The sequence below is a fragment of the Schistocerca cancellata genome, chromosome 2 (assembly GCF_023864275.1).
Source record: "Schistocerca cancellata isolate TAMUIC-IGC-003103 chromosome 2, iqSchCanc2.1, whole genome shotgun sequence".
Lineage (NCBI taxonomy): Eukaryota > Metazoa > Arthropoda > Insecta > Orthoptera > Acrididae > Schistocerca > Schistocerca cancellata.
Genome location: NC_064627.1, coordinates 827,814,170 through 827,839,368, shown reverse-complemented (window position 1 = coordinate 827,839,368; position 25,199 = coordinate 827,814,170). Strand labels below are relative to the sequence as shown.

The 25,199-nt window shown below is 38.5% G+C and overlaps 1 protein-coding gene across 1 annotated transcript in view; it reads left to right on the top strand.

Moving 5' to 3' along the window:
• The window catches only part of LOC126162714 (cyclin-dependent kinase 8), a 63,155-nt gene that overhangs the window by 3,152 nt on the left and 34,804 nt on the right, over positions 1–25,199 (top strand). Inside the window, exon 5 of the mRNA XM_049919373.1 lies at positions 9,917–10,106. Within this exon, the coding sequence (XP_049775330.1) occupies positions 9,917–10,106 (190 nt within the window). The remainder of the gene's footprint in view (positions 1–9,916; positions 10,107–25,199) is intronic.

Sequence of the window (25,199 nt, the reverse complement as noted above, 5' to 3'; positions counted from 1 at the left end):
TCAACATTGTCAAAAGCTTTCTCTAAATCTACAAATGCTATAAACGTAGGTTTGCCTTTCCTTAACCTAACTGCAGTGAGAAGTCGTGGGGTCAGTATTGCCTCATTTGTCCCTATATTTCTCCGGAATCGAAACTGATCTTCCTCGAGGTCAACTTCTACCAGTTTTTCCATTCTTCTGTAAAGGATTCATGTCAGTATTTTGCATCTGTGACTTGTAATATACAGCCACTGTAAAGAAACTTCTAAAGAAATGGAGATTACTGCATAATAGTTGTTGGTGGTGGTGGGGGGGGGGGTTGGTTTGGGGGAGGAGACGAGACAGTGAGGTCATCGGTCTCATCGGATTAGGGAAGGAAGTCGGCCATGCCATTTCAAAGGAACCATCCTGGCATTTGCCTCGAGTGATTTAGGGAAATCACAGAAAACCCAAATCAGAATGGCTGCACGCGGGATTGAACCATCATCCTCTTGAATTGAGTCCAGTGTGCTAGCCACTGCACCACCTCTCTCGGTCATAATAGGTGTAAAATAAAGTGTAGGGCTATAGATAGAGAGATGCTGAATAAAACCCATTGTGCTGTTGAGAGAGCAATGCGTTATGCTTTCAGTGAATACCATAGCAGAGTATTATAAAAAGACATTTCACAGAATCCAAAGAAATTCTGGTCATATGTAAAGGCGGTTAGTAGCACCAAAGTTATTGTCCAGTCCTTAGTGAATGAGACGGGAACTGAAATTGAGGGTAGCAAAGCAAAAGGTGAAATGCTTCACTCTGTTTTCAAATGTTTCTTTACAAAGAATTGCCCCAATTTAATCCTCGTACCACTGAAAAGATGAAAGAAACAAATATTAGCGTCAGTGATGTTGAGAAACAGCTGAAATGTTAAAACTGAACAAGGCTTCATGCCCCGATTGAATCCCTCTTAGAATCTATACTGAATTTGTGGCTGAGTTAGCCCCTTTTCTCAAAATAATCTGTCACAGATCCTTTTAACAAAGAACTGTTCCCAGATGTAGGGAAAAGGCACAGGTCACACCCGCCTACAAAAAGTGTAGTAGAAGTGATTCAGAAAACTACCGTCCAATACCCTTGACATTAATATGTTGTAGAATCTTGGAACTGTCAAAACATCGATCATGTGAAACCCAACTTTCACTTTCCTCACAGGGCATACTGAAAGCTTTGATCAAGGTAACCAGGTACATGCAGTCTTTCTTGATTTCCAAAAAGCATTTGACTCAGTACAGCACCTATGCTTTTTGTCAAAAGTATGATCATATGGGGTATCAAATGCAATTTATGACTGGATTGAGGACTTTTTGGTAGAGAAGACACAGCATGTTGTGTTAGATGGAGATTCATCATCAGATATTGAAGTAACCTCGGATGTGCCCGAGGGAAGTGTGTTGAAACTAATGGCTGTTCTTGTTTTATATTAATGACCTTGCACACAATATTAATAGTAAAATCAGGTTTTTCATAGAGGATGCAGTTATCTATAATGAAGAACTATCCGAGAGAAGCTGCACAAGTATTCAGTCAGATCATCTTGATTAGATTTCAACATGGAGCAGAGATTGGCAACTTGCTCTAAAAGTCAGAAATATAAAATTTTGCACTTCGCAAAATGAAAAAAATGTAGAGATGTGGAATGGAATGATCACCGTAAGTTCAGTCTTGGGTAAAGCAGGTGGTAGACTTGGATTTATTGAGAGAGTACAGGGGAAGAGCAATCAGTCTACAAAAGAGATTGCTTACAAATCAGTCGTGCGACCCATCCTAGAATATTGCACAAGTGTGTGGGACCCATGCCCAGTAGAACTAAGAAGGGATATCGAATGTATACAGAGAAGGGCAGCATGAATGTTCACAGGTTTGTTTAATCCATAGGAGAGTGTCAAGGAGATACTGAAGGAAATGAACTGGCAGACTCTTGAAGACAGATGTAAACTATCCTGAGAAAGTCTATTAACAAAGTTTTAAGAACCAGCTTTAAATGATTACTCTAGGGATAATAACCCCTATGCATTGCTCACACAGGGATCGTGAGGACAAGATTAGAATAATTTTGCTTGCACAGAGGCATTCAAACGATCATTCTTCCCACACTGTGAATAGAACAGGAAGAAACCCCAATAAATGATACAATGTTTTGCAGAGTGTAGATGTCGATGTAGAATTCATGACATTCTGCTGTGACGTACCGTTCACACAGGCCGTGCAAATTTTATGATGTAGTAGTGCAATTTGCAAAATGGTGTCATCCGTCTCACCTGACATGATTCAGGCATGTGTTAATGTAGTAGATGTACTCCTTCTGTTACCTGATCCCATGATGATCCCAAAATGAAACTTTCAGAGGTGTAAGAGTATAGCGCAAGGAAATTTTATGATTTTTTTCAAAATTTTAAAAATATGACCTTTTTAGAAATTTTTAAGCACCATCATATTGCATATCAAATAAAAGCACATCTAAAGAGCTTTAAAATTACACATTTTCCAGGTCTGTATCTCATCTGGTTCCTGAGAAAATGGCAATTTACTACTCCAGGATGCAGCAATTTAAAAAAAAAATTGAAAATTCAAGGCTTCATAAATGTTTAGTTAAATTATGAAAAAAAATTGTGGTTTTCATTCATAACTATGTAGGCACACAAGATAACTAAGTTTCATCAAAATCTAAGGGGTCAAGGTAAATTTTCATTCAAAATTGTGTTGATTTGACTCAGAATGATTCCATTCAGTTATTGATGCAATTCTGTGACACTGTAAATTATGGCTAATACTTCCTTTTACAGCTGACTGTAGTTGATTCCAGTTTTGTTCAACATTTTAGACACAAAAGCTATGGTCTGTTACATGTTGTCAACATTGTGAGATAAAAGTGCACTTGTTGCATACGGTGATACATCAACTGCAAGGACTACTGGATTTTGTGGGTCAAAATGCGTAAGACATGGGTCTCTAAGCAGTGCATGTTTCAGTTTATGAAAATATTGGTTTGTGTTTCAAGCCCATTTAAAAGGAACACTTTTACATCAGGGGCAATGCAGAGGAATAACAATTTGTGCTGTGTTTGGAATGAATTTGATGTAGTATGTCAGTGTGCGAAGAACAGCTTGGAGTTGTCTTACATTTCTAGGACAAGGTGATCTCCATATGGTCTCCAATTGCTTAGTCAAGGGACAAGCATCATGGGTGCCAATGACATGTCCCAAATATTCAATTTCAGTATTGAAAAATGAACATTACACTCGAGTCCTGCATCAGTCAAAACATGAAAGGCAGACTCCCAACTTTTGAGAGTTTGTTCTGGTGTTTGTGTGGATAAAACTATGTCCTCTAAATAGTTTGAACAGGGAGGAACTTTTGATGTCATTTGTTGAAGGAAGCATTGAAACGATGAAGGAGCAGAGGCATTTCTGAAGGGGAGGTGCTGGTATTGATACAATCTGATCAGTGTATTTACCACCACAAATGGTTTAGTTTGTTCATCAAGGGGAAGTTGAGGATAAACATTGACTAAATCAATTGTTGAAAAAATTGTTCTGCTAGGTTATCCATAAACTCATCATTTCATGGAAGCGTGAAGGAATAAGCCACTGTTTGAGCATTAACTGTAGCTTTAAAATCAGCACAAATTCTGATCTTCTCATTCTTTTTTTTTGTGATCACAAGGGAGAGATGCCCACTGACTTGCAGAAATAGATTTCATTAATTTCCAAGAACACTTCCAAATGATATATCTCAAATCATGACTACCATGTCACCAGATATCAATATTACGAAACAAAATTGCTATCTGGGGCTGTGATGATCACATATTCAATATATATCACCTGCAAGTGTTTTTGGAAATTACAGAGGTTCCAAAACTCTGATTTGTTCTACGCTGCTGAGTTCAGAATCAACTTCGTCACAAATGGCATAGGATACCGGACAAGTGTGATAAAACTTAGGTTTTTCAATGACTGTGAGAGTAATATATGTGTAAAAATTGTTTGCATGGCCAGATGTGCCAAGAAACAAATGTCCATATTTTCCACACACTTGATGAGTACTGACATGGGGGAGTTGCATACACATTGTCCTGAATATCTAAACCAAATACATGCCAAAAATATTGGGACTAAAATGTGACTGGATTACTGTGAATGGCACTGGGATAGCCATGTGCAGGTGTGATTTTTGTAGTTGAGTGTGTCCCAAATGCTCATAAGTATCTTGATTAATCAGTGTTACTCAAACAGCGATATTGCAAATCTGCAGACAGATGAACAGATTGTAGTCTGTCCTCTGAATGGGACTACCTGTCTTTATTTGCAGAACTCTATGTTTGTCCAAATTGTGATTGATGAAGCTTTTAGTTGTATGTCTGTTGGAGGAGGATTGGTTAGAATGTCGCATGTTTTACACTGAGCGTTTTGCTGTACAGTTCTGTTGCCTTCATCCACTGTTCCTGTGTGCATTGGCAGGAGGAGGGGGTACAGATTCAGAATATCATATTTATTTCCTTTTTCTCAAGTGGATATTTATGTGAAACTGAATTACATGTGTCTTGAACTTCTTGAGCTTCAATTATTCTAAGCACCTCATTGCGACGAGGATTGCAATGTTCTAAAATCTCTGCCTGTATTCATCTGAATAATGGCATCGCGAAGGATTTCATCTTGAAATTAGATTCAACAGGAGCAGTTAAATTTACAGTTCCTAGTCATGCCCTTGAGTTCAGCAATCCATTCCTTGTAAGATTGATTGTTATGGTGATGTATAAAAACATTTCAAACTGGCAGCTGCTACATGAATCTGAATTTTGAAGAAGTTGTGTAATACTCAAATAATGTCTTCATAGGGTAGGGTTTGGGGCTCTAACTGAGGGAACAACTTGTGACACAGTTGGAAAATATGCACTGTTACCCATGAAAAGAGAAAGAGTGCTGTGATTCACCTGATATGTTGTATCCAGTAGTGTGTTGCTCTAGCCACATGTGGTACTCTGTGTTCTTGTTGTGCATCAAAAGAGGGGAAGGATAGAAGAAGCGGCATCTGGCCACAGGTATTCTGTGCTACGTCGGTGATGTTTACTGTGGTGATTGTGCTTCCATCAGTATGCCAATAGCTGCTAGTAATGATCTCATTTGTTAAACCTGAAAGTAAATAAGTCCAGGGATTGCTCTCCAGAAGTTGCCATTGTACACACTGTTGAAAGACACCTGAAATAAATTTCAGTTCTACACACAAAAAATTATGAAAAAATGTTATGATTTTCTGAACACTGCCAACTCAAGCACCAGACAAATCACCAACAGGTGGAAAGAATCAGACTTGTTGCCAATTGATGTCTGTTGTGGAGGCGACCAATAGACAGTTAGACAGCTGTGGAAAGGTAACACACGTATCTTCACCTACACCTACATCTACATGCATATTCCACAGTCCACCATATGGTGTGTGGTGGAGGGTACCTTGGACCACTGCTAGTTATTTCCTTTTCTGTTTCATTTGCATATATAGCAAGGGAAAAATAACTGTCTGTATTCTGTGACGCAAGCCCTAATCTCTCTTATCTTATCTTCATGATCCTTACACAAAGTATACATTGGTGGCAGTTGAATTATTCTGCAGTCGACCTCAAATGCCAGTTCTCTACATTTTCTCAATATTGCTCCTCGTAAAGAATGTTGTGTACCCTCCAGTGACTCCCATTTGAGTTCCCAAAGTATCTCCGTAATACTTGCTTGTTATTTGAACATACTGTTAACAAATCTAAAGGCCGCCTCTGAATTGCTTCGATGGTCTCCTTTAATCCAACCAGATGTGTATCCCAAACACTCAAACAGTACTCAACAGTGGGTCACACTAGTGTCCTATATGCAGGCTACTTTGCAGATGAACCACACTTTCCTAAAATTCTCCCAATAAACTGAAGTCAACCATTTGCCTTCCCTACTAATGACCGTACATGCTTGTTCCATTTCATGTTGCTCCACAATGTTACATCTAGATATTTAATTGACGTGTCAAGCAGCACACTGATAATGCTGTAAGTTAACATTACGGGTTTGTTTTTCCTATTCATCTGTATTAACTGGCATTTTTCAACATTTAGAGCTAACTGTCATTCATCACACCAACTAGAAATTTTGCCTAAGTCATCTTATATCCTCCTACAGTCAGTCAACGACTCCTTCCCACACACCCCACCATCATCAGCAACAGCTGCAGACTGTTGCCTGTCTGTCAACCAAATCATTTATATATATATAAAATTTGGGAATTTAAGGAGATGGGACCTGGAAAAACTGACAGAACCAGAGGTTGTAGTGAGTTTCAGAGAGAGCATTAGGGAATGATTGACAGGAATTGGGGAAAGAAATACAGTAGAAGAAGAATGGGTAGCTTTGAGGGATGAAATAGTAAAGGCAGCAGAGGATCAAGTAGGTAAAACAACAAGGGCTAGTAGAAATCCTTGGGTAACAGAAGATGTATTGAATTTAATTGATGAATGGAGAAAATATGAAAATGCATTAAATGAACCATGCAAAAAGGAAAACAAACATCTCAAAAATGAGGTAGACAGGAAGTGCAAAATGGCTAAGCAGGGATGGCTAGAGGACAAATGTAAGGATGTAGAGGCATATCTCACTAGAGGTAAGATAGGTACTGCCTGCAGGAAAATTAAAGAGACCTTTGGAGAAAAGAGAACCACTTGTATGAATATCAGGAGCTGAGATGGAAACCCAGTTCTAAGCAAAGAAGGGAAAGCAGAAAGGCGGAAGGAGTATATAGAGGGTCTATACAAGGACGATGTACTTGAGGACAATATTATGGAAATGGAAGAGGATATAAATGAAGATGAAATGGGAGATGTGATACTGCGTGAAGAGTTTGACAGAGCACTGAAAGACCTAAGTCAAAACTAGGCCCCGGCAGTAGACAACATTCCTTTAGAACTACTGACAGCCTTGGGAGAGCCAGCCCTGACAAAACTCTTCCATCTGGTGAGCAAGATGTATGAGACAGGTGTCATACCGTCAGACTTCAAGAAGAATATAATAATTCCAATACCAAAGAAAGCAGGTGTTGACAGATGTGAAAATTACTGAACTGTCAGTTTAATAAGTCACAGCTGCAAAATACTAATGCGAATTCTTTACAGATAAATGGAAAAACTGCCGACCTCGGGGAAGATCAGTTTGGATTCCGGAGAAATATAGGAACAAACGAGGCAATACTGACTCCACGACTTCTCACAGAAGATAGGTTAAGGAAAGGCAAACTTACATTTCTAGCATTTGTAGAGTTAGAGAAAGCTTTTGTCAATGTTGACTGGAATACTCTATTTCAAATTCTGGAAGTGGCATGGGTAAAATATAAGGAGCGAAAGGCTATTTACAGTTTGTGCAAGACCCGGATGGCAGTTATAAGACTCGAAGGGCATGAAAGGAAAACAGTGATTGGGAAGGGAGTGAGATGGGGTTGTAGGCTGTCCCCGATGTTATTCAATCTGTATATTGAGCAAGCAGTAAAGGAAACAAAAGAAAAATTCATAATAGGAATTAAAATCCATGGAGAAGAAATAAAAACTTCTGAGGTTTGCCGATGACATTGTAATTCTATCAGAGTCAGCGAAGGACCTGGAAGAGCAGTTGAACGGAATGGACAGTGTCTTGAAAGGAGGGTATAAGATGAAAATCAACAAAAGCAAATTGAGGATAATGGAATGTAGTCGAATTAAGTCGGGTGACACTGAGGGAATTAGATTAGGAAATGATACACTTAAAGTAGTAGATGAGTTTTGCTATTTGGGTAGCAAAATAATTGATGATGGCGAAGTAGAGAGGATATAAAATGTAGACTGGTTATGGCAAGGAAAACGTTTCTGAAGAACAGAAATTTGTTAACATTGAGTATTGATTTATGTGTCAGGAAGGCGTTTCTGAAAGTATTTGTATGGAGTGTAGCCATGTATGGAAGTGAAACATGGACGATTAATGGTTTAGACATGTTTGGACTAGAAGAGAATAGAAGCTTTCGAAATGTGGTGCTATGGAATAATGCTGAAGATTAGATGGGTAGATAACATAACTAATGAGGAGGTATTGAATAGAATTGGGGAGAAGATAAATTTGTGACACAACTTGACTAGAAGAAGGAATCGGTTGGTAGGACATATTCTGAGGCATCAAGGGTTCACCAATGTAGTATTGGAGGGAAGCGTGGAGGGTAAAAATCATAGAGGGAGACCAAGAGATGAATACACTAAGCAGATTCAGAAGGATGTAGGTTGCAGTAGGTACTGGGAGATGAAGAAGCTTGCACGGGATAGAGTAGCATGGATAGCTGCATCAAACCAGTCTCTGGACTGAAGACCACAACAAACGACATATAGAAAATAAGAATGAGCCTATCACACTTCTGTGGAGCACTCGTGATGAAACCCTTGTCTCTGATGAATACCCACTGTCGACGACAACATACTGAGTTCTGTTATTTAAGAAGTCTTCAAGCCACTCACATACCAGGGAACCCATTCTGTATGCTTGTACCTTCATTAACAGTCAGCAGTGGGGCACTGTGTCAAATGCGTTGCTGGAATCTAGGAATATGGGATCTCCCTGTTGCCCTACATCCATGGTTCATAGGATCTCATGCGAGAAAAGGGCAAGATGAGTTTTACACTAGTGATGGTGTCTAAAATCCTGCTGAATGTCGACAGAGGCTTTATCCTCTCAAGGAAATACCTATATAAGTTTCCGTACAATATGTACACTTAATAATTGAGATACACATAACTTTGAAGTGCTGTAGGTTCTTCTGTGATGCTGAGTTATATTCCAAGGGTATAAAAGTTTTTGATTGTAACAAATAGTCTCGAATGCTGATACAATTATGTAAGGCTTAGTAGCCTTATACTGTGTTGATGTAATCTCCTCACAGCAGTTTTCCGTACTCATGTTGATAAGGTAGTTAGTGTGTTACTTAGTCAGTCAGTCAGTCAGTCAGTCAGTCAGTTGCATGTTCCATTCATCATTTTGCATGATAAATTGTAATGATGTAGGACTAAAGAGTCTATAGGTCACCGAATCTGAGGACAAGCTCTGAAGTGTAGCTGCTTAAAAGAATTTGTCAGCCAGTCAGAGTTGTGTGCAGTGAAGTCATGTCAGTTTAGTGTCCCCTGGTGGTGTGTGTGCATGTTGCCACCTGATGGAGAACAGTGAGTGATGGAAACATGCATCCGCCCGGTGGAGGGCCGACAGGAAGTTTAAAAATCTGTCTCCCACATGGCTGTGAGCAGCACCCCACATGCCATCGACACTACAGTTCCTTAACGTAAGTAAAGCTGATTGACCTTAGTAGAACTCTGAACATAAACATGGCAGGAGAAGGAGGTGAGTTCCAAAACACTTGGAACATGTAATGTAAATCCCATGATGTTATTGCTACTTACTTTGTGATGTAGTGTGGGTGCAACGCCTCTCCATAGGTCACACTTCCTTACTTCTTTTTGCCTGTTGTTGACGTAATTTTCATTTTTTTTCTCTTTGTTTTGGAACATCCCTCTTTGTTATTTTCTGAATATCTCTCTTTTAGCAACAACATTTCATTGCAGCTTCCTTTCTTTTCCAGAATACATGTGTCTTAACTCCTGGAAAATGGGAAAACTTTGAGAATTTTCTGTAACTTTTATTTGATGTTGGTTACACCATAGGTGTTTTCAATTTATTTGACTGTCAGGTGTGGTCTTAAATCAGTTGTTTGATGTTTAACAGTAAGATATGTATGAAACATACATATAGCTTCTAGCTGCATATTGGTTTGTGGCTATAATCCATTGTATTTGCTTATACATTAGGCAGAAAAGTCAAGTGTATGTAACTGATCTTTCTTTAATTTTTTTTTTTTTTTTCAGAAACCAGCAAATATCCTTGTAATGGGAGAAGGACCTGAGCGAGGCCGTGTGAAGATTGCTGATATGGGGTTTGCACGTCTCTTTAATGCTCCACTCAAGCCTCTAGCTGACCTTGACCCTGTGGTAGTCACATTTTGGTACAGAGCTCCTGAGCTGCTACTGGGTGCACGCCACTACACAAAAGCCATTGGTAAGCTTCTCTTGGTACACTACTTGTTAGACTTATTTGTTTGTTGTGCTTTCTTACCTGCTTAATGAGGAAATAACTTTAAGTATTGCTCTACTTACAACACAGGCTGTATTTATAACTACTGAAAGTAGAATTGACATAATCAGTGTTGAATCAAGTCACTAGATGTACACATTTTTACTTAGGCCAAGTTATAAATGAAGTATTGTGAAATATAATAAGCAATTGACATAACACGAAATCAGTTTTGTTGAAAATTTGACTGAGCAGTCTAGAACTGTCTGCTTTCTGTAGATTCCTGGTACAAGAGACAACACACGACACTAACTGAACTTCACTGCACAGAAGGAGGGGGACTGAATTAGGTGTTTCTCATGACATACACGTTAAGAAACTAAATTTTGAAACTACAGATGGGCCATGTTGGTGAGGGAGGTGTGCACACTTACATGAACTTCACCACATGACTTACATCTTAGGAAAGTAAATTTGGGATGCTGGTGAGTCTTATGAGGGAGGGAAGGTTTGTACCTTATGTTAACTTTGTAATAAATTGCGACTTTTAAAATTACCAGAAAATGTACAAACTAAGTTAAATAATTCAAAAGTGTGCTTTCTTGTAGCAGTTTGTATAAACAGCTAAGCATTTGTTTTGAATGACTAGAAATGGTTTTGCTTCAACACAAGTTGTGGTAAGTGTGAAATGTCATGAATGTTGACACCATATCGAAGGGTCTCTATGCTGATTTCTAAAATATATACATTTTTTTCCTATTTTGTTTCAGCTTTCCATTTGTAATCATTGTCTGCTGTGGTGGCCATTTGTATTGACTAGGGAACAAAACAAACACAACATTTTGTCTAGAATTAGGGATCAGTGACATTCATCGTAAAGTGATTGAAGGTTGTGTCCTGTGCCAACCAGAATGAACATATTGTTGTAGCCTAATAATATGGCACATTGGTAAGACACTGATCTCATATTAGGGAGGATAGCAGGTCAGATCCCTGTTTGGCCATCCAGATTTAGGTTTTTGTGATTTACCTAAATTATTTAAGACAGATGTTTGTTTGAAAGGTGCAGCCAGTTTCCTTCCCAGTCCTTTCCCTATCCAGGATTGAGCTATATCTGTAATGACTTCATTGTTGGTGGGACCTTAAACCCTAATCTTCCCATCTTCATTATACTGTTATGGATGAAATGACTTGTGGCTGAACCCAGACCGAGAAAACTCTTCATAATATTCTACGAAACACATAAATATTTAAATCTCTACATAGTACCATATAAAGTTATATCACCTTTATGTATGTATGTATGTAAGTTTTGTATCCATATACAAGATATTGCTTATGGTTAGTAACAGCAGGAATGCAAATCTGTTGCCTCTCTTGACCAGGACATATCCACACCATCGTCATCTATTTGAATGTGTTGCTGTATGGATTCAGTCATCTACACTGCATCACATTTTGTTCATTCATCTCTTCTGTAATTTAGCTGGTATTGCATCGATCATCCCACTACATTTTTGGGTATTCCACCTATAAAATAATGTAGACAAAAATGTGTTCATTTTAGCCGCTTGAGCCATAAACTATTTCCAACAGTGAGACCAGATATTACAATGTAAATGTCTTCATTCTTGTGAGTACAGAAATCAAATTGATACATCCTGTATGAATTGTGTTTATGAGCAAATGGTGGTAGAAGAAATGGACCAACACCTTTATCATGATTCATGAAGAGAATTTATTTATCACTTGAAGCCACAAGTTATATTGACATGTGAAGCACATTTGATAGCTACTGAAACTAGGTGAGCCATTTTATTTGGTTTTATTTTGTGCTTTCGGATTATGGCTTTGTGGCACTATGACTGAAACGAGAGCTAACATTTTTCCTCCACACTTGTATGAATTATTCTAACTATAAAATGACAATGTTTGTAGATCATGTTTCTGGTACAAATCTTTGCACTTGTAAGCTAAACTTTATGTTTAAAAACTATGTAGTTATTTGAACTAAAGGTACTCTAGTTTGAGTTCTAGTTATCAATTGCTTTCTGCTTTAGGATGATTATTGGCCAAGTTAATGTACCAGTATGAGCCAAAGGAGCTCTGCCGGATGTAAGTACACTAAAACTCAACAGCCATTAATGTTATTTATGTTAGTGCCTGTGGTACTTTTACTTTCAGGGAAAATGATGTTAGACACAAATTCTTATGTTTATGACTATATATCTGTGCCTTGATTTGGCATTTATGTTCATCTGTTTCTGTTATGTCACTGAACATTTGCCAATATGTTAAAACAGTTATTAGAAACTCTTATTTTTAATATTTTCCTGTTTTATTAATATGTTGTTGTTGTGGTCTTCAGTCCTGAGACTGGTTTGATGCAGCTCTCCATGCTACTCTATCCTGTGCAAGCTTCTTCATCTCCCAGTATCTACTGCAACCTACATCCTTCTGAATCTGCTTAGTGTATTCATCTCTTGGTCTCCCTCTACGATTTTTACCCTCCACACTGCCCTCCAATGCTAAATTTGTGATCCCTTGATGCCTCAAAACATGTCCTACCAACCGATCCCTTCTTCTAGTCAAGTTGTGCCACAAACTTCTCTTCTCCCCAACCCTGTTCAATACCTCCTCATTAGTTACGTGATCTACCCATCTAATCTTCAGCATTCTTCTGTAGCACCACATTTCGAAAGCTTCTATTCTCTTCTTGTCGAAACTAGTTATCGTCCATGTTTCACTTCCATACATGGCTACACTCCATACAAATACTTTCAGAAACGACTTCCTGACACTTAAATCTATACTCGATGTTAACAAATTCCTTTTCTTGAGAAACGCTTTCCTTGCCATTGCCAGTCTACATTTTATATCCTCTCTACTTCGACCATCATCGGTTATTTTACTCCCTAAATAGCAAAACTCCTTTACTACTTTAAGTGTCTCATTTCCTAATCTAATTCCCTCAGCATCACCCGACTTAATTCGACTACATTCCATTATCCTCGTTTTGCTTTTGTTGATGTTCATCTTATATCCTCCTTTCAACACACTGTCCATTCCGTTCAACTGCTCTTCCAAGTCCTTTGCTGTCTCTGACAGAATTACAATGTCATCGGCGAACCTCAAAGTTTTTACTTCTTCTCCATGAATTTTAATACCTACTCCAAATTTTTCTTTTGTTTCCTTTACTGCTTGCTCAATATACAGATTGAATAACATCGGGGAGAGGCTACAACCCTGTCTTACTCCTTTCCCAACCACTGCTTCCCTTTCATGCCCCTCGACTCTTATAACTGCCATCTGGTTTCTATACAAACTGTAAATAGCCTTTCGCTCCCTGTATTTTACCCCTGCCACCTTTAGAATTTGAAAGAGAGTATTCCAGTTAACATTGTCAAAAGCTTTCTCTAAGTCTACAAATGCTAGAAACGTAGGTTTGCCTTTTCTTAATCTTTCTTCCAAGATAAGTCGTAAGGTCAGTATTGCCTCACGTGTTCCAACATTTCTACGGAATCCAAACTGATCTTCCCCGAGGTCGGCTTCTACCAGTTTTTCCATTCGTCTGTAAAGAATTCGCGTTAGTATTTTGCAGCTGTGACTTATTAAACTGATAGTTCGGTAATTTTCACATCTGTCAACACCTGCTTTCTTTGGGATTGGAATTATTATATTCTTCTTGAAGTCTGAGGGTATTTCGCCTGTCTCATACATCGTGCTCACCAGATGGTAGAGTTTTGTCATGACTGGCTCTCCCGAGGCCATCAGTAGTTCAAATGGAATGTTGTCTACTCCCGGGGCCTTGTTTCGACTCAGCTCTTTCAGTGCTCTGTCAAACTCTTCACGCAGTATCTTATCTCCCATTTCGTCTTCATCTACATCCTCTTCCATTTCCATAATATTGTCCTCAAGTACATCGCCCTTGTATAAACCCTCTATATACTCCTTCCACCTTTCTGCCTTCCCTTCTTTGCTTAGAACTGGGTTTCCATCTGAGCTCTTGATATTCATACAAGTGGTTCTCTTCTCTCCAAAGGTCTCTGTAATTTTCCTGTAGGCAGTATCTATCTTACCCCTAGTGAGACAAGCCTCTACATCCTTACATTTGTCCTCTAGCCATCCCTGCTTAGCCATTTTGCACTTCCTGTCGATATCATTTTTGAGACGTCTGTATTCCTTTTTGCCTGCTTCATTTACTGCATTTTTGTATTTTCTCCTTTCATCAATTAAATTCAATATTTCTTCTGTTACCCAAGGATTTCTATTAGCCCTCGTCTTTTTACCTACTTGATCCTCTGCTGCCTTCACTACTTCATCCCTCAGAGCTACCCATTCTTCTTCTACTGTACTTCTTTCCCCCATTCCTGTCAATTGTTCCCTTATGCTCTCCCTGAAACTCTCTACAACCTCTGGTTCTTTCAGTTTATCCAGGTCCCATCTCCTTAAATTCCCACCTTTTTGCAGTTTCTTCAGTTTCAATCTGCAGTTCATAACCAATAGATTGTGGTCAGAATCCACATCTGCCCCAGGAAATGTCTTACAATTTAAAACCTGGTTCCTAAATCTCTGTCTTACCATTATATAATCTATCTGATACCTACTAGTATCTCCAGGATTCTTCCAGGTATACAACCTTCTTTTATGATTCTTGAACCAAGTGTTGGCTATGATTAAGTTATGTTCTGTGCAAAATTCTACAAGGCGGCTTCCTCTTTCATTCCTTCCCCCCAATCCATATTCACCTACTATGTTTCCTTCTCTCCCTTTTCCTACTGACGAATTCCAGTCACCCATGACTATTAAATTTTCGTCTCCTTTCACTACCTGAATAATTTCTTTTATCTCGTCATACATTTCATCTATTTCTTCATCATCTGCAGAGGTAGTTGGCATATAAACTTGTACTACTGTAGTAGGCATGGGCTTTGTGTCTATCTTGGCCACAATAATGCGTTCACTATGCTGTTTGTAGTAGCTAACCCGCACTCCTATTTTTTTATTCATTATTAAACCTACTCCTGCATTACCCCTATTTGATTTTGTATTTATAACCCTGTAATCACCTGACCAAAAGTCTTGTTCCTCCTGCCACCGAACTTCACTAATTCCCACTATATCTAACTTTAACCTATCCATCTCCCTTTTTAAATTTTCTAACCTACCTGCCCGATTAAGGGATCTGACATTCCACGCTCCGATCCGTAGAACGCCAGTTTTCTTTCTCCTGATAACGACGTCCTCCTGAGTAGTCCCCGCCCGGAGATCCGAATGGGGGACTATTTTACCTCCGGAATATTTTACCCAAGAGGACGCCATCATCATTTAATCATACAGTAGAGCTGCATGTCCTCGGGAAAAATTACGGCTGTAGTTTCCCCTTGCTTTCAGCCGTTCGCAGTACCAGCACAGCAAGGCCGTTTTGGTTAATGTTACAAGGCCAGATCAGTCAATCATCCAGACTGTTGCCCCTGCAACTACTGAAAAGGCTGCTGCCCCTCTTCAGGAGGGGAATATAAAACACACTAAATACACACAAAAAATTCAAACGTGTAAGTGAAACTTATTCATTATGCTTGGTGAAATGGGTTCACCGTTCTGATTTAGCACTGTTTTTAGGAAATGTAAAACAATAAATCTGTAGCTTAAATTTCTGAAATATTATTAAACAGAGTATGTTAGGTTTACATATGCTCCTTTCATTATTTCTTTTCCACCAAAGACTTTCCATTACTGTATCATAAAAATCATCATGGCTTTGAACGCTCTTGTCCTGTATATGGTTGCAGTGTCTTAAGCAGTGTGCCACCTGATTGGATCAGAAATGCCAACAAACTCTTTCATACCAAATTTTAAATAGTACTTTCAGATGGCATTTAAAAGCTAATTCACGTGTGCGAATAGTACTGCCATACCATTGTTAATTGTGGCTAAGTGTGTAAGTATCAGGCCACAAATCCAAGGATCTGTGGTTCAGTTCTTACTGAATCCTAAGATTTTTGTGTTCTTTTATGATTTATTTCAACTTTAGAGATTATTCATCTATGTGAAAAATCCGCAATTGCACCATGGTTTCAAGTCCATGTTTAACTTATTTTTCCATGTAACTAGCTGGTTAAGTCATGTCGCAGGTTGAATTAAGGTAAGGGCATACAAACTCCAATAAAACCATGGTTAGTTAAGCATTGCTGTAGTCAAAGGAGCCATTGATTTCAAGTAAGTATTAGCTGTTTCATTGTTAGTCACTTACCGAGAAAGCCGGCCGGTGTGGCTGTGCAGTTCTAGGCGCTTCAGTCTGGAACCGCGTGACCGCTACGGTTGCAGGTTCGAATCCTGCCTTGGGCTTGGATGTGTGTGATGTCCTTAGGCTGGTTAGGTTTAAGTAGTTCTAAGTTCTAGGGGACTGATGACCACAGATGTTAAGTCCCATAGTGCTCAGAGCCATTTGAACTATTTTTCAACTTACCGAGAAAGGTGGCGCAGTGGTTAGCACACTGGACTTGCATTCCGGAGGACGACGGTTCTAACCCACATCCAGCCATCCAGATTTAGGTTTTCTGTGATTTCCCTATGTTGCTCCAAGCAAATGCTGGGATGGTTCTTTTGAAAGAGCACGGCTGATTATCTTCCCCGTCCTTGGCACAATCCGAGCTTATGCTGTCTCTAATGGCCTCAGTGTCGACTGTACATTAAACCCAATCTTCCTGCCTTACTTCCTTCCATTGTTGGTCACTCTTCACACTCACAAGTGAGATATTAAAATAAGCATTTGTGCTGTTGAAAAACTGTTAATACTAATCATAGTGGGCAAAATAGCTTACTTAGGCAAAATTTCTAGTAGGTTTTAAATTGAGTATGCTGTTAATAGTACAGTGTGACAGGAAGAGGAACATCGGTCACTCCAGTTTATACAGAAGCTAAAAGAATGGATATGCAAAATGACAGACAAGTAGATGGTGTGTATGTGAAAGTAGAAGTGCCACATCAACCTATTGTGGCCTAACACTGTTCACAAGTATGTCTACAGCACCACCATCATTGAAACTTGGAGTTTGAGGATAGTGCCAGGTATTGGTTGGGACCGGCACCCGTACCCATAGACAGGCACTACAGCCAGAAACTGTATTGCGCAAGAAAAGTGCTGCTGTTCCTCTAGGTATAGGAGGTGAAATATTGTCCTTGACTAGCACTTGTGCGGGTTCTGAGTACTTGTGTTCTTCATATTCATTGGTATTGTGTACTTGTGAACTGCATAACTAGGATATTGTAATTTGCCTCTTGTAGTGCTCTTGCCATTTTTAGCTTGAAGATACCACAAAGTCTTTCATCTAAATTGTTCAGTGAAGGATTTAATGAAGATGAGAAGAGATGGCAAAAGTCATTTAATCAGCAAATGGTAGTGAATGTGTGGCATGAAATTGAGTCCCATTGTTGGAGATTATCATTTGTTGTAACCCACTTTTGCCTAAAATATATTCCAAGGCTCTTGTCAGTGTTTGTACTGACATTGATTACATCTGCACAAAGTGGGAGATGTATGATAAGGCATCCACAGAATGAGCTAGGCAAAATAATGTGAACAGTGGTAGTAATGGGATGGTCGTGTTTGATGGTCAGCAACACGGGTAAGGCATGTGTCACACTGGACTGTACATGTTCAGTACGGGCTAGGCATCAGTGCAGGTTGTTAATGAGTAGTGCACACTTTGTATTTGCATTCAGAGGTTGAGGTCAATGTGCAATGAAAGACATAAGAGAGGGCAGATTGTGGGGGCCTGATTAGCTGGAGCATCAGTAACCAAGACAGCCAACTTATTGAATGTTTCAAAAGCAACTGTTTCAACAGTCATGACAGCCTACACAAAACATGGAAAAACATCATCATGTAAACATAATAGTGGGCACAAATTGAAACCAAATAACAGAGATCATCATATGCTAACATGAATTGTGTCCTTCCTGCTGGCAGAAGCCGAAAAAAGAAAATTGTTATCATGAATCCAACGGCCCCCAAATTAAGATCACAGGTGAAGATACATAAAGATCTGCATCCGGTTCGTCCGATTGTTAACGGTCGAAATAGTCCAGCATATAAAATAAAAATAAAAATAACTATTCGGTGCGTGGTAGTATGACCATGATAGGTGAAATTAAAGATACGCCAGTCACTGACACTTCCCGTTTGTTTTCGTTGGATGTTAAGAACTTATACTCTCGTGTTCCAGTTAACGAAACTATAGAAATCATTAAGAGAAATTTCCTTAAATACGGTAAAATTTCAACGCAAGAGACAATTGAATTTATTGAACTCCTACAGCTCATTACAAGTTTTAATTATTTTACGTTTAATAACAAATTTTATATTCAGGACGATGGGTTAGCCATGGGGTCCAGTATTTCAGGAACTATTGCGGACATTTTTATTAATGACCTTGAAGATAAAGTTCTAAATTCTGATGATAACATTATGGATAAAATTGTTTATTACAAATGTTATGTAGACGACCCTCTGTTACTTGTTGATGGTTCCCGTGAGGACATTGAGGAAATAGTAAAAAAGTTCAATGACGCACATAATAAAATAGAATTTATCGTGGAGTATGAAACTGACAATTGTTTACAGTTCCTGGACCTGAATATAAAAAAGCAGGGCAACAAACATGCGTTCTCCATTTATAGAAAACAAACTACGACTGATGCCGTGATCCTGAATGATTCATGCCATCCGCAGGCTTATAAAGAAGCTGCTTTCCGTAGTCTTGTACATAGGGCAGTCAATATACCTATGAGTGAAAAAGATAGGGAGACTGAAATTAATACCATTAAGAGAATAGCAATGAATAATGGTTACAGAATAGATATGGTTAAAAAACTGTTACGGAAAAGTAATAAGTGCAAAAAGAATAAACCTGATGGAGAGAAAGTGAAAATTATCATGATGCCATACTACGGAAAAGTCTCACAAAAGATAGCAAATATTTTTAAGCCATACGATGTCAAAATAGCTTTTCAGACTAATAACCTAATGATGTGTAGTCTTAAGCATGATATTGGCGAGAAGAGAAATAAGTTTGAAAGATCGGGAGTTTATAAGATTCAGTGCAGAACTTGTGATGCAAAATATATAGGGCAGACAGGAAGATCATTCGCGATCCGGTATAAAGAACATAAAGATGCATTCAGGTTAGGAAATTATGACAAATCAGCTGTTGCGAACCATATATATGAAACAGGCCATCCCCTTAATAGTATAGAAGACAACGTAGAAATATTGCACGTAGAAAAGAAAGGGAGGAAACTTGATTTACTAGAGGAATTCAAGATAGCTATCCATGAAAAGAAACAAAGCAATATTCTAAATGCACAAGATAATTTTAAAGAAATGAAATTTTTTAGCGGGTTTTTAGAATTATTTTAGGGCAGGTAAGCGACTTTAAACTTGTAGCATGTCACTGACGGAGTTGCGAGAGGCTAACGATGGCAGACCAATGCAATAAGGAAATCAGGCGCCCAATAGCATAGCGTTACCGTCAAGCACATGGCTGTAACCACGCCACAACACCTAGGCACGTCAGTCCACAACAGCTCCCAAGCTGGCGCAGTGCGACAGCATATCTGGTAGCTATGGGACAGCCATTGACTTGTGTCAACAACTTCAATGTAAGACGAGGACCCACAGTCCAATATACTTTTAATTCTGTTTTACTCTATGGACTTCCCAACTATTTGTGATGGTGTTTTGTCTTTTTGGTCCGTTTAATTTCATGACATAGACTTTACAACCTGATGATGAGAGCATTGTCTCTTGAAACGCGTTGTTAAAAAATATGTATAAGAATCGCGGTTGAATGCTAACAGTGATAACCAGTATAATGACAACTGCTACCTCGATTCCATAATGGATTATATTAAATGTGTCTTCTAGGTTTCAGCCTGCAGCATGTAACTTTCCTGCCAACTCTATTTGCTGTCTAGAGTGTATGCAAATTGATTTATTGATATACTCCAGGGCATTTCCTTTATTAAATGTCAACACAGTAGAAATCCTATTAGTGAGTGGCCTATATTATTAATTATGAGCTCAATGTATTCTTAATACTTTTCCTGTATGTTGTGTCTCTCACGGCAATAAATCCTGCAAAATCTTCGTAACTCTGGCTTTACTCTTTCATTGGATTGGAGTTGGGGGAGGGGTGGGGGAGTATGTGGAAGTATATATTTCCTAATGTATTTCTCTGGTAGCATAATTTCCCAATGTTTTTACACAAATTGACTTGCTTGTCAGAACACACTTTGGTGTACTGTAATTTATAAAATAAGTCTTAGCTTTTTTCACATGCCTTGCAGTCAGTTTGTCCCTGGAGATATAACTTCACTAATGTGTCTACAAAGACATTATCTATAGTTTTAGGATGTAGCAATAACATCGTGTAACACTTTTAAGCTGCTGTTCAATTTATTCATTATTGTGTGAATGGTTTCTCTCGGAGACCTTTTAACAGCTAGAGTTATGTCGTTGTTGTGGTCTTCAGTCCGAAGAGTGGTTGGAACAGCTCTCCGTGCTAGTCTGTCGTGTGCATGACTAACGCAACCTACATCCATTTTGAACCTCATTGTTTTCAAGCTCCATCCACAATTCCCCTTGCCCCTCCCTCCCCCTCACACTTCATTCCACTACCAAACTGACAATTCCTTTATGACTCAGGATGCATTCTATCAACTTATTCATTCTTTTAGTCAAGTTGCACCATAAATTTCTTTTCTCCCCTAAATTGTTCAGTATCTCCTCATTTGATCTACCTATCCAATCTTTTGTGTTCTTCTTTACTGCCATATTTCGAAAGCTTCTGTTCTCTTCTTGTCTGAACTGCTTATTATCCAGGTTTCATTACCATAATAGGCTATGCTCCAGACGAATACCTTCAGAAAAGACTTAAATTGCTATTAGATGGTAGCTAATTCCTCTTTTTCAGAAATGCTTTTCTCTCTATTACCAGTCTGCAGTTTATATCATCCCAAATTCATCCATCATCAGTTATTTTGCAGTCCAAATAACAAAACTCATCTACGTCTTTGAGTATCTTATTTCCTAATCTAATTTACTTTCACTACATTCTATTACCATTGTTTTACTTTTGTTTATGTTCATCTTGTAATCTTGTTTCAAGACATTTTCTTTCCTGTTCAACTCCTCTTCCCAGTCCTTAGCTGTCTCTGGCAGAATTGCTATGTTATCGGCAAAACAGAGCTTTTATTTCCCCTCCCTGAACTTTAACTCCCTTTCAAAATTTCTTCTTGGTTGCCTACACAGCTTGCTCAAGTTACAGATTGATAGGGGCTGGGTACAGTCCTTCACTCCCTTCTCAACTATGACTTTCTTTTCATGTCCTTTGACTCTTGTAATAGCACTCAGGTTTATATACAAGTCAGAAATAATTTTTCCAGTCACTATATTTTATACCTGCTACCTTCAAAATTTCAAAAACTTTAGTGCAGTCCACATTGAAATCTACAAATGGCAAAATGTAGATTTGCCTTTCTTCAATCAATTTTCTAAGATAATTCTCAGGATTAGTCTTGCCTTATGTGTTGCTACGTTTCTCTGGAACACAAACTTATTTCCACCAAGGTCAACCTGTACAGTTTTTTGCATGAGTCTGTAAACATTTTGTATCAATGTTTTGTGACTATGACTTATTACTCAGCATTTAGCCATGTTTACAAATTAATCTGCAATTTGTATGTAAAATGACTTATTTCACATCATTATGATTTATGATCCGTGGAACATGCAACTAACTATTAAACTATGGATCTGTAGTATACACACCAGTTAGCACCTTGCGTCTTTGGAATTAGAATTATTAAATTCTTCCTGAAATCTGAGCATTTCACATGTCTCATATATTGTGCACACAAGCTGGAATTATTTTATAATGGTTGGCTTTCACAAGAATCTCAATAATTCTGTAGGAACGTCATCTACTCCAGGGGCCTTGTTTTGACTTAGGTCTTTTAGTGCTCCTTACAGAATCATATGTCCTATCTCATGTTCACCTATTTCTTCTCTTTTGATGACATTGTCCTCAAGCTTGTTCCCGTATAGAGGCTATCCCAGAAGGAATGGTCAATATTCAGGGACATGACAGGAATGACCATTGAAAGCAAAAGAGTCTATGGGTCTAAAACACATGCTTTGAGACCTTCTTCATCTTTGATACCATTAAAAAATCTCTTCTACTGCAAGCTCTTTGCTTTCTATATTTTGGGAGGAGGTAGTATGAACTAAAATAAGAAAAAATGTTGAGTAAACATGGGCTCTAAAATGCATATGTTAAGAGCTATGAACATTTGTTCAGTAGAAGAGATGCATTTCACAGTAGTGAAGATGAATAAGTGCTCATGCTCTTCAGTGCCCATGTTTACTGGGCATTTTTTCTTGTTTTGATCTTAGGAGATGCACTTTAGAGCCCAAGTTTACTAGACTTTTTTGCTTTGAATTATCGTTCCTGTTATATCCCTGAATATTGACCATTTCTCTTGTAACACCCTATATAGACCTTGTACTCCTTTCAGTTTCCCCTTCTTTGCTTAGTACTGGCGTGCCATCTGCACTCTTTATGTTTGTACAGTTGTTTCTCTTTTCTCCAAAGGTCTCCTTAATTGACCTATAAGCAGCATCTGTCACTCCCCTTGTTATGCATGCTTCAGTCGCCTTGTGTTACCATTCCTACTTAGCTGCTTTGCACTTTCTGTTAATCTCATTTTTTAGACTTCCGTATTCTCTTTTGCCAGTTGCATTTGCTACATTTTTATATTTTCTCCTTTTGTCAATTAAATTCGATATCTCATGAGTTGTCTGAGGATTTGTCCAGTGTTACCTAATGCTCCCTCTGAAACTCTCAGCAGTCTGTGTTTCTTTCAGTTTATCTAAGTCCTTTCTCCTGAATTTCTTAACTATTTGTGGTTTATTCAGTTTCAGTCTTCAGTTCATAAACAGTAAATTATGTCAGGATCCACATCTGCCTCCAAAAATGTCTTACAGTTTAAAATCTGGTTTGAAATATGTGCTTCACTGTTTTATAACCACTGTGAAACTTTCTAGTGCCTCCTGGTCTCTTCCACATATACAACTTTCTTTCAAAATTCTAAAAAAAGTGTTATAAACTATGCTCCGTGCAACAGGTGGCTTCCTGTTTTTGTTCCGTTCCCCCAGTCCATTTTCTCCTTCTGTTTTTCCTTCTCTTCTGCTTCCTATTACCCGGTTCCACTCATCCTTCATGATTACAATTTCATCACATTTAACTATCTAAATCATTTTCTATATCTCATAAGTTCTTTCAGTTTCTTCATAATCTGCTAAGCTAGTTGCTCACTATAAAGATGACATGTCAAGTTGCAGACATGCACAATTAAAAAGGCACTCACATATAGCTTTTGGCCACAGCCTTCATCAGAAGACACACACACACACACACACACACACACACACACACACACACAGGCGTGCGCGCGCATGATTCAGACGCAAACAAGCAAGCACATCTCACCCACACAAATTGGAACTCTGCTTCCATTTCACCAGATCAGAGCTCTAGGTTGTTCTGGTTGCATCTTTGAACCTTTCTTATCATTATTGACAGACATTTCATCACAGGCTGTCATTGACTGTAACTTCTAAAAACATTTTTGTTATTACTACACTGTCTTTAGTCATAAAATTTTATTTTTCTATTTTAGTCCAACACGTTTGGGAACTACATTTCCACTATCAAGGACTACATTGATGTTTTTGGGTGTTACTTTTTGGGTAAATGAAATAAATAACCTGTTTCTCACCATATAGCGGAGATGCTGAGTCGCAGATAGGCACAAGTAGAAGACTGTTCCAAATAAAGCTTTTGGCCCGTAAGGCCTGCGTCAAAAATGACGGCGCTCTCTCTCTCTCTCTCTCTCTCTCTCTCTCTCTCACACACACACACACACACACACACACACACACACACACACACACACACACGTGACTCATATATAATTATATTATTTTATATTACATATAATATCATATTATTGTTACATTCCGTCCTGGATTTTCCATTGTTTGAAATAAACTGTTTCATTATTTGAAGTGTAAATGTGGAAGTTTTTTACAATTGCATTCTATCATTGCAAAATGAAGAGCATCAATGGAAGCAAATGTAATGACTGAAGAAAAATCAGTGTAGTCCTTGAGAAGTGTGTTGGTCTGATGTCTTTCATTTTTTGCAGTCTCTGAAAGGTACCATTTCGCAGGACCTTATTTATGACTGAGACTGCCTACTTTCTTTCCTTGTTGCATCAGTTTCTGTTTTTAGTCAACATGTTCACCTGTTTTCTCCTGTAATTTTCAAGTTGCTCATACTTTTCCTCCTCCAGTCTGTTATTTACCTGTAGTACTGCTGTACATATCTGTAAGATTCCTGTATGCTTCCTGTCACACTCCCCTCCCACCCTCACCAGCTGCATGGGTAATCCCATTATACTCAACTTCCTTTCCTCCACTTCAGCTGCACAGTTACTTTCCATCCCATTTAGAGCTTTCTTCGACTCTATAGTACTGCCTATTATTATTTGCACCATGTGTTCTAAACTGTGGGATGGCATTTCAGTCATGGTTTTCTCCCTTGCATGTAATTCCCTCTTTACTGACTACAAAACTCTCTGGTTTGGTAGAGTCTACTTCTGAATCACAAACTGTCTGACAACCCAGAAAAAAGTATTTCTTCTTGATCTTGACATATTTGCAGAGACAGTCGATTACCAAAAATAATAAATGAAATTAAACAAAAGGATGCAATATATCACTCAAATACCACTTAAGAGAATCAGAAAATGAAAATCTGCCAAAATAACAATTTTTTTATTGTGTTAAGCTATACCTCATTCCTCCCTGAACCAGAATATGTATGGCTTTTTATGTTTGGTATATATTAATTGGTGAGAAAGAGCATTTCTAAACAATGACATGCCCCCTTCTGTCACCTGTCAATTGAGCTGTGTTTATCCCAGCTGCAGCAGCCTATCTTTGTCTTTACT